The sequence below is a fragment of the Tachypleus tridentatus genome, chromosome 13 (assembly GCF_004210375.1).
Source record: "Tachypleus tridentatus isolate NWPU-2018 chromosome 13, ASM421037v1, whole genome shotgun sequence".
In the NCBI taxonomy this organism is placed as follows: Eukaryota; Metazoa; Arthropoda; class Merostomata; order Xiphosura; family Limulidae; genus Tachypleus; species Tachypleus tridentatus.
In genome coordinates, this window is record NC_134837.1 from 145,879,216 (window position 1) to 145,890,614 (window position 11,399).

An 11,399-nucleotide genomic window follows, 5' to 3' on the forward strand; every position below is an offset into this window, starting at 1 on the left:
AGAACTTTGAGATTATTATATTTCAATATATGTACTCCAAAGTAACACCAAAGCTTTTGATTAGATAGGCCCGACATGGCCAGTTGGTTTGGTTAAGGCTTAGACATGTAATCTGAGGGTGGCGGGTTCGAATCCCTGTCACACTAAACATGTTCGCTTTTTCAGCCGCGGATAAGACGAATGATGTTACTATCGCTTTGTATCTTTACTGAAGACAACTGCCAATGAAAGTTATTTGATGCTTATATATATATATATAAGTAAGTTCGACTTGGACGAAACTTCCCACGATTTTTCAAACTAATATAGGGGAAGTACCTGACAAAATTTAATTATAATTGGAACTCTTTTTTAAAAAAATATATAAAAGATGCGTGTATCTACTTCTTTACGTAAAGAAATAAATGAATAACAACTTTGTAATGCACTAAAATAAATTGACTATCGCTAAAATTAAAAAAAATAATAGGAATTTAGTTTATAATATTTTTCATAAATCACTCAATTAATGGAGAAATAGTACTTTTTTCCTTTCAGCTCTCTAATGACACAGCAGTAAGTATGTGGACTCACACCGCTAAAGCCCGGGGTTCGATACCCATGGTGGGCAGAGCACAGACAGCCCCTTGTGCAGGTTTGTCCTTCATTCCAATCAACTTTCTTTTTTAATAATCTACATTCATTTTGTACATTTATTATATTTATCAACAAAATTATTTTTAAATAAAATTTCTAAACTTGTGGTAAAATGATTTTAATACAGAATCCCAAAGTGAGCCTTCCTAGTAGCAACGTAAGCGTTAGGCCAATTGCTCGAAATACATCACTGTCAATTAACAAGAAATAACTAGCTTTACTTTTCATTGTTATCGCTACTGATACATTTGAACAAGTCTATAACGACACAATACTTATGTTATACATGATATATACACACATTTGGTGTGTTTAAATACCTTCACATTTCTGCTAGTAAATGATTTTTTCAATTTAACAACAACAACAGTCTAACAGATTTCTAGAAGATAATTCAGTATTTTCTTTGTCACAATAGTGAGATTGACTCTCATATTATAACGCCCCCACGGCTGAAAAGGCGAACATGTTTGGTGTGACTGGGATTCGAACCCGCCACCCTCAGATTACGAGTCTAAACCTTAACCAAACCACCTGGCCATGTCGGGCCTATCTAAATAAAAGCTTTGGTGTTACTTTGGAGTGCATATATTGAAATATAATAATCCTGAAGTTCTGTTCACTAAATGGCCAAGCGCGTAAGGCGTGCGACTCATAATCCGAGGGTCGCGGGTTCGCGCCCGCGTCGCGCTAAACATGCTCGCCCTTTCAGCCGTGGTGGGGGGGTTATAATGTAACGGTCAATCCCACTTTTCGTTGGTAAAAGAGTAGCCCAAGAGTTGGCGGTGGGTGGTGATGACTAGCTGCCTTTCCTCTAGTCTTACACTACTAAGGGCCTGGCATGGCCTAGCGCGTTAAGGCGTGCGCTTCGTAATCTGAGGGTCGCGGGTTCGCGCCCGAGTCGCGCCAAACATGCTCGCCCTTTCAGCCATGGGGGCGTTATAATGTGACGGTCAATCCCACTATTCGTTGGTAAAAGAGTAGCCCAAGAGTTGGCGGTGGGTGGTGATGACTAGCTGCCTTCCCTCTAGTCTTACACTGCTAAATTAGGGACGGCTAGCACAGATAGCCCTCGAGTAGCTTTGTGCGAAATTCCAAAAACAAACAACACTAAATTTTTGGTCAAAGGGTGTGTCAAACCACAGTTGCAAGTTACACTTGATCTAAACGATAAATTCTCTTTTTGCATTTTAGAAGCAACATCAAGTCTGGGGAAGTATTATTAGAGATTAGAGGTTTAGGTTCTTCCCTACTTTTTTTTTTTCAGATTTGAGCTATGTCGCAATGTGTTTAGTTAGATCAAATTTCTGTCTGCAATTTGAACCTTCACATATTATCTTATTGGCGCCAGGACTATACTGTTTCTTCTTTAAAATTATAAAATCTTACAATTTATAATTATAATAAGATCTTTATTATTCTGAGTAGTGTTATCCCGCAGTGGTATTCCTGCATTCTTATAGCATTAGAAACCGGTTTTATATACCAGTGGTGAGCAGAACACAAAAAGTGCATTATGTAGCTTTGTACTTAATTACGAACAAACGAACAGAGTATTATTTTTTGATTTGGTTAGATTACAGTTTGGAACCACATTCGTTCTTAAAATGTTGTTAACCTGAAACCTTATTACAGTTTGATTAATTGCATTTAATTAACTTATCCCTGTTTCAATTTCGTGATGATTTTTTTTCATTGTTAACGTAGGTTCTTGAAGTATAACACTTTAATCTCGAGTACAGTACATCAAGTTGATCTTTTAGTAAGTTGGGATATGATATATTAACAACACGATTAAGTAACTTCAGGTTGTAAGTAGGTGATCCTTAACGTTCATAATTTCTAGTTGTTGTTGTTTTCGAGAGACCAATTTTCGTTTTTCATTTTCAGTTTGAGTAAACCAGATTACAAAAACATGGAAGTTACTGTTGTCAAAAAGAAGTTGTTACTGTAGAGGAAGGATTACTTTGGGATTTTCTTTCCTTTAATTTAAAAGGAAATAACCAGATTTATGTGGTTGTTCTTCTGTACAAATAAAATATTTGGTTATTAGAAAATATGTTATTCCATTTTAATCTTTTATGGACTTATTGCCTTGACAGTGGTGATCTTGACGATTTTTTTGGTAATCTTCCTTTTGCCTTCACCAGGTCCTTAGTGTATGCTTATATGTGCGTGTGTATGGCCGACTGACTGATAAGTAATTGGACAATTAGACATTCAGATAACAACGCGTTCAGTTCACCAACAGCATGAAATAAGTTGTAAATAGCACAGATAAAACTGGTGAGGTTTTCCTATAAGGAAACAACAAACGTGTATGATATATTGAGATATGTTAAGAGGAGGAGTATGGTATACTTAAATGGAATTAAATCATGTTGTTCAAAAGTAGATCGTATGCAAATATTTTGGTTTTTACAGAAATGAGATATGGAATCTAATGATGAGCAATTGTTTAGTTACTTAATTCTAATTTTGTAGGATTTCTTAGATAAGTAGAAAAGACGAACTTTGAATCTAGGGAATTTGTGATGATTGTGAATATAAAAGAGTTAAATATAAATTGATGAATGATAAATCAAATTTATCTTGGTATTTTTGTATTTAATCCTTTTAAAATGGTTTGATGTTAAAAACAAAGATACACAATAGACTGTTTGTGCTGTGCTCATTAGGGGGGAGTGACAAAAAGAAGAATTTGGCATGGAAAAAAGTGGTTATGAACCTTATTCAGTTAAACATCTGATAAAACTTTGAAACTGATAAGAAAGAACTTTTAAATTGGTTTAGAGTCTATAACAAGTAAAATATAATTTTCTTTTTATTACTTTTAACTTTGTGCGTTATAACAAATATTTTACGAATTTATATGAATATTAAACCATCGCCAAGAAAATATTTTCGTACTAACGGTGAAATACATAACTGTAAAAAATATGCGAATTATAATTTTGGTAATCACCAAAAACAAACTGATTACTCTGAAAACTTGGATAACTGTCCTCATGTTACTTCCAATGTTGGAATTTATTCTTTGATTCATACTTTTATTATGTTTTTATAGATGGAACTACCATCGCATTTGTTTTCGATAAGGAAGTTACAATTCGAACTATTTGTAATAAATAAACACACATACATGCCACCAAAAACTCCTCGGAGAAGTACTGACATTTTTACAGCACAGGTATATAATTAATCTTCAATGAATAAGCACATTTGAGAAACACCTCAGTAGTTTTTAGGGACGTGATTCGCCTAATCCGTAATCATTTCTCGAATATGTTTGCTCACTAACGTCAAGCTTTTAATCTTCCGGAAAAGATAAAACGTGTAGTTATTACGGCAAGCAAAAAAGATGTTGAAATGGCGCGTTCAAAGAAGAAGCAACAGCAGCACGTCTTCGGTCGAGTAAGTAAACATTTTTATCAACTGTGAAACAAACGTTATTTAAGGTTATTTTGTCCTGACTTGTTACTAAATGAACCTAGAGTTTCAAAAATGTGTCAAATATTTGAGGAAAAATTTAATTTTGAATGCATTTGATAAATTAAGAGTTTATAACTACAGGTAACACTGAACGAATTATGATTTTAACAACCGCAAAGTTTAAGATGTTATGATTAAACGAAATTTGTTTTGTTTTTCATTATTACTCAACATTCGATCAATGTGCTTTCCAGATTACATTAATATCAAGCACCAAGCATTTTGCAACGTTAAAAATTGCATATTATTTTGTAAACAGAGTTTATGTATTGTTAAGCACAAATCTACTACAATAATCGATCTGTAATGTGCCCAGAGCAAGGATCAGTTCACCGATTTTAGCGTTATAAACTCTCAAGTTTATCCTTGAGCCACGGTGGAGATAATTTTATTGAGATTTATAGCATAGTGCGTATTAAGTTTTATATGTGTGATAAAATGTGTATTTCAATTTAGACTAACACGTGTGTAAAATTTTAATACATGGATGAGGTTGAAACATCTTTACATCCGTAACATAATTGGTTCATAAACGACTTTAAAACCGTCTAGTTCGGAAGAGGCATAATAAAGTGCTTGACATATATTTTTTTCCAAATAGTTATTACAGATCCCTGGTTGGTGAACGGTAAGTCTTCGGATTTACAATGGTCAAATGAGAGGTTCGATTCCACGTAGTGAACACAGCGGATAGCCCGATGTGGCTTTACTATAAGAAAACACATACACGCTTCTTATTATGCAATAATATAATCTGATGTATACAGAACAGTTACTTTTCACCATGGTAAAATAAAACATAATATCTTACTCATAATTATAGCAAATCTAAATATGTTGTTCTACAGAACAGTTAACCGATGTTATGGCACAATGATTATTTGATTGTTTTGGAATTTCGCACAAAGCTACTCGAGGGCTATTTGTGCTAGCCGTCCCTAATTTAGCAGGGTAAGACCAGAGGGAAGGCAGCTAGTCATCACCACCCACCGCCGACTCTTGGGCTACTCTTTTACCAACGAATAGTGGGGTTTACCGTCACATTATAACGCCCCCCACGCCTGAAAGGGCGAGCATGTTTGGCGCGACGGGGATACGAACCCGCGACCCTCAGATTACGAGTCGCACACCTTAACACGCTTGGCCATGCCGGGCCCATAGCACAATGAAATATATATCACATAACAACACTTTTACATGTTATTATAACAAAAAGGAATATAATATCTTGGAATGCTGCTAACTTTTATTGTGGAATAATGAATTATAATATCTCATAGTACACTGTAGTTTTACAATAACAAAAGAATAAATTATTGGGCCTTACAAAACAGTTGCTTGACATAATGGAAGAATAGAATAAAACAGTCTTGCAGGACAGTCATTCATTATCATGGCATTAAGAAATGTAATCCATTACAGAAAAGTTACTTCTTATGATAGAAGAATGGATATTAATGTGTTTGACGATATTTACCTACGTCCTGGCGAATAAAGTTTGAAATTAGGACTTGAATCAATAAATTAAACCAGGAATTAATATTTATACGTATAATTTACTTCTCACAAAATTTACTATGCTCCTACTTTATTATTAGAATTACATTACTTTTTCTTTTTACTTTACTACTTTTAGTTTTTTCCCTCTCTATAGACCCAGAGTTAGTCCACATTCTGAATGATTCTTGACAGACCATATTAGAGTTCTTCCTTCTTCTTGGGCCAAAATAAAGAAATTTCTTGGTGATCCTACTATTGAACACCTACAGTCAGGTGAAAAAGTTAGGACATCCTATGAAAGCCTGTGTATTTTTGTAACATTTTTGGATATATAGATATTTAATCTCAATTTCAACAAAAGAAATTATAGGAATGTAACTAAACAATTAAAACTGAAGAAAAGACTTCTTTTCAAGATCTTCTGTAAATGTAATTCTACAAAAATGCATATTCTAACTGAGGAAAAAGTTAGGACACCCTACCCCCTAATAGCTAGTGTTACCCTCTTTGGCTGAAATAACTGCAGTGAGACGCTTCTAGTAGCCATCTACCAGTCTCTGACATCGGTCTGAAGAACGTTTGCTCCACTCCTCAATGCAGAATTCTGTCAGCTGTGAGATGTTTGAGAGGTTTCTTGCATGTACAGCCCGTTTCAAGTCACCCCACAGCACCTCAACGGGATTAAGGTCTGGGCTTTGACTCGGCCATTCCAGGACTCTCCATTTCTTAGTTTTCAGCCAGTCCTTGGTGGATTTACTGGTATGTTTTGGGTCATTCTCGTGTTGCAGGGTCCAGTTCCGTGTCAACTTTAAATTTCGTACAGATGATCTCACATGATCCTCAAGTACCCTCTGATACACAGTAAATTTCATGGTGGATTCTATGATTGTGAGCTGTCCAGGTTCTGCTGCAGCAAAGCAGCCCCAAACCATGACACTTCCACCTCCATGCTTCACAGTTGGTATAAGGTTCTTTTCCTGGAATGCTGTATTTGGTTTACGCCAAACATGTCCTCTGTTCTGGTGTTCAAATAATTCAATTGTGGACTAATCTGTCCAAGGAACATTATTCCAGAAGTCCTGGTCTTTGTCTACATACCCTCTGGCAAACTTCAGTCTGGCCAGTCTTAGAAACTAAAGGTTTCCTCCTTGCACACCTCCCATGCAAGTTAAACTTGTGCAGTCTCTTTCTGATTGTAGAGGCATGCACTTTCACATCAACAGTAGCCAGAGCCTGCTGTAGGTCCCGTGATGACATGTTAGGGTGTTTGGAGACCTCTTTAAGCATCTTGCGGTCTACTCCAGGGGTGAACTTGCTTAGACGACCAGACCTGGGCATGTTTGCAGTTGTTTTGAAAGCCCTCCACGTGTTGATTGTTTTCCGGACAGTGGAATAGCGGATTTCAAAATCTTTTGGGATCTTTTAAAATCCCTTACCAGACTCATAAGCTGCTATAGTTTTCTTTCTGAAGACCTCAGACAGCTATTTTGCTTTCACCATGTTGCTCACTCTCACTTCAACAGTCAGGAGCACACCAAACTAAATGTCTGAGGTTTAAATAGGGCAAGCCTCATTCAAAATGCTGAGCAACGATCTTCTAATCATGTGCACCTGGTGTGATACACTTGTGTGTGAGTTGAGCCATTTTAAGTGATATAAATGTGGGGTATCCTAACTTTTTCCTCAGTTAGAATATGCATTTTTGTAGAATTACATTTACAGAAGATCTTGAAAAGTCTTTTCTTCAGTTTTAATTGTTTAGTTATATTCCTATAATCTCGCAGTACTGTTAAAATTGAGATTAAATATCTATATACAAACATACACAGGCTTTCACAGGGTGTCCTAATTTTTTTACATGACTGTAACAAAGAACTGACTATGCAAAAGGAAGGGGTTTTCAGATGTATCCCTGCCAGTTTAATGGTCTGACCTTGTGTTTTGGTTGCCATTTTTACTAGTAAAACGTGACTTTTTTGACATTTTAAATGAAAACACGCAATTTATTTCTAGAAAATATAAACAACTTTGAATTAAAAACTCAAAATAAAATACTTTTGAAATAACAGTTTGTCAAAACTATGGAGTTATTAATTAAATAAAGATATTTTTGCTCTGGACCTAGCCATATATGAGTATGAATGGATAATCATCGTCTTATGACATAATTCTTAGTCCAATGTATCATTCTACCAAGTTTGGTTGAGATTGGTCCAAAGACCACGAAGTAGTTCACGGATAACAATTTTTTGTTATTATTTTACTTATGTAAGTATAGATGGAATATAATACATAACAAGGCAACGTCTTGTGGGTTTAGCGCAATATTTTACAAAATAGAGACTGTTTCTTTGTTATTAAGAGCAAAGCAATACGAAGGGATTATTTATGGCGAGTTCACCGCGGGTATCGAAACCCGATTTTTATCGTTATAAACGCTCAGACTTACCACTGAGTCACTGGGGGTTAAAATACAGACGCTTGGTTAGAAGGTTATGTGAAATTACTTTTTATCGCGATAGAAGAAAAGTGATCATAAGCGAAGCTTATACTATTATACCTAACACGACAGTCAGCAGTATGTTAAGATATTTTTCTTTACATTAACTATACTTATTATGATTTTTTTCTTGTTTTTTGTTAACCTATCACTGTTCTACCCATCGCAAGTATTGAAACTCGGCTTTTATCGTTATAAGCCCTGAGTCACCGGGAGAAACTTATTATGGGCAACGTTAATTTGTTGTAGCATAAATGTTTGTTCGTTATGACAAGATAAAATGATAATGTTTCACAAAAACTAAATATTAGTACAAGGCCAAATTATTTTTGTCTAAACGTTGTGGTAATGACAGAAATAAAATAACGAATTAAAAACAAACAATATAAAGAAAAGCATTTTAATTTGTCTTATAACAATAAAAGTTAAAGTAAATAGATATATTCATTCTTTCTCTCAGTTCCGTTTATGAGTGACAAAAGGTTTGCTTGTGTTGAATTTCGCGCAAACATACACAAGGGCTATCTACACTAGTTTTGTTTGTTTGTAGTTAAGCATAAAGCTTCACAAGAAGCTGCCCTGTACTTGGCCCATCACTGGTATTGAACCCCAGTTTCTAGCGTTGTAAGTCTGCAGACCTACCGTTGTGTCACTGTGAGGCTTTGCGTTAGCCATCTCTGATTTAGCAGTGTATGACTAGAGGGAAGGCAGCTAGTCATCCTCACCCACCGCCAACCCTTGGACTCTCTTTTACTAAGGAATAGTGGGATTCAACGACATATTATAAAGCCCCCACGGCTGAAAGGACGAGCGTTTTTTATGAGAGTTGGATTCGAATCCGCGATCTGCAGACTACGAATCAAGCGTCTTATTAACCTGTGACAAAGTAAATACCGAATTCTTGATGACGAGAAACCCACTTGAAATAAAAATATATCTCAGAACGGCTGGTATGGGTATTAACACTTTTACTGAGATATATAGAAATACTGAATTATCCTCTAGAAATATATTAGACTGTTGTTGTTGTTAAACTGAAAAATTAATTTATTAGCAGAAATGTGAAGTTATTTAAACACACCAAATGTATGTATATATCATGTATAACATAAGTATTGTATCATTATAGACTTGTTCAAATGTATCGGCATTGAAAAAGATGTAAAGCTAGTTATTTCTTGTGAACTGGCTGTGATGCATTTCGAGCAAATGGCCTATCGGTTATTCATATATTTTTGTGGATCAGCCAAGATGAAATTTATTTTTTTTACAGAGAAGTATAGTTGTGCAACAGAAAGGATTGACATATTTGAACATTCCAAAATGATTTGGTGCAAAAATAAATTATTAATTAGCAAAAGGCTGCATATTTGTGATTTTTGAAGCTTATGAAAGAAGGATATAAGAAATGGTTTCTGTTGCATAAAATTATTGTAACAGAACAGAAAAAAGGATACAGTACTGGCACCCTCTTTTGCAGTAGAATTTAAAATCTCTTAATTTAGAGATGAAGCTCTTAGAATTATGGAAGAAAAATAGCATCTTCGAGGACAGAAATTCACAGGGTGAAATAACTATTTTACAGGACAGGCGTTTAATGTATTTCTTATTGTCATGTGGGGCACAGTGACAGCGGTAAATCTACGGATTTACAACGCCAAAATTAGAGGTCTGATTCCCCTAGGTGAAGACAACAGATACCTCAGTGTGGCTTTGCTGTAAAAAAAACACGCAAAAATTGTTGCCAATCTAACCTACTTCGTTTCTTATTCTGGAAAGGGAATTCTTAGAATCATCTTAAAGATTGCTTACTGCCCGATTTCCTTCATTATAGTCAAATATATTTATATATGTATATATTTTTTAATTTCGTACAAAGCTACTCGAGGACTATCTGTGCTAGCCGTGTACAGCGGTGTATCTACGGAATTACAATACTACAAAACTGTTTTCGATACCTGTGAGTACAGTACCTCATCGTGTAGCTTCGTGCTTAACTTCGAACAAAGAATTCTAGTAATAAATAAAGCCCGAGGACAAACACCTGATTAAGTTGGTGTTCTATTCTCAGAGCCTGTATTTACCACAGTTTCGATTACAGTCTTTCTAGTTTAAAGTAAACTTTCAGATGATGAATTTAGGGCTGTATCTATTGGAACTTTTCATGTCGAAGGGCACCCTATGTGTTTTATTTTTATTTTTGAGTTTATTAAGTTTGGTTTGGTTTGAATTTCGCACAAAGCTACTCGAGGGCTATCTGTGCTAGCCGTCCCTAATTTAGCAGTGTAAGACTAGAGGGAAGGCAGCTAGTCATCACCACCCACCGCCAACTCTTGGGCTACTCTTTTACCAACGAATAGTGGGATTGACTGTCACATTATAACGCCACCACGGCTGAAAGGGCGAGCATGTTTGGCGCGACGGGGATGCGAATCCGCGACCCTCAGATTACGAGTCGCACGCCTTAACACGCTTGGCCATGCCAGGCCTATATATATATATATACAAGCACACATCAGTCAACAGTGGTCTATATTATACAACTAGTCGAGAACTGTAATTCGAACAGCACAAGTCTTCAAAAAGCTAAGCTGATACAAACATGCACAGATAAATGTGCCATAAGACATAAAAACTGCTGGAAGTATTTTTGCTTTATCACAAAGCAACTAACTTCCGAACGATTGTTTCAGATTGTGTAACAAGCGTAACTTTGTATTACAGATTAATGATTTTCTAAATGTATTTGTTTTGTTTTAAAATAATATTTCGCAAACAATCGAGTATCATACAAGATTAAGGAAAACACAGCAACACACATTATTTCTTATGTAAGCAGGTACACAGCTTCGAATTCAGTTAGGTTTCTGTTTTTACTTCTTCAACAAAGATGTCATCATATAAATATATAATCATGTAAGATATGAGATAAAAACTTCTAGAAATAAAGTATTTACAATATACAGACACACATGTGCACCTGTGTTTTTACCAACATCATTGTCACGCTAAATTCTGTAGGCCAGTCCTAAACTCGGTGAGTATTGTATCGTATTTCTTGCACAATAATTCTGTTCCAAACTCGGTTATATAGATATATTAGATCAATATTGTGGAATAAAATAATATCTAGTCAGATCACAAATTCAAAGATATAAATTATACTAATTGGTCTGGTGTAGCCAAGTATTTCGCTTGGTCAGACTGTAAATTCAAGCATGGGCACACTATAAGAATGTTAGACAAATCCCACTACCAAAGTAACTCAATA

The 11,399-nt window shown here is 35.4% G+C and overlaps 1 protein-coding gene across 3 annotated transcripts in view; it reads left to right on the forward strand.

The window, feature by feature from the left end:
* The first annotated feature begins 3,758 nt into the window (after window positions 1–3,758).
* LOC143240305 (uncharacterized) overlaps window positions 3,759–11,399 on the forward strand; it is a 28,313-nt gene continuing 20,672 nt past the window's right edge. For all 3 annotated transcript variants that reach the window (XM_076482530.1, XM_076482528.1, XM_076482529.1), the window contains exon 1: window positions 3,759–4,050. In XM_076482530.1, the coding sequence (XP_076338645.1) occupies window positions 3,998–4,050 (53 nt within the window). In that variant the 5' untranslated portion in view covers window positions 3,759–3,997. The remainder of the gene's footprint in view (window positions 4,051–11,399) is intronic.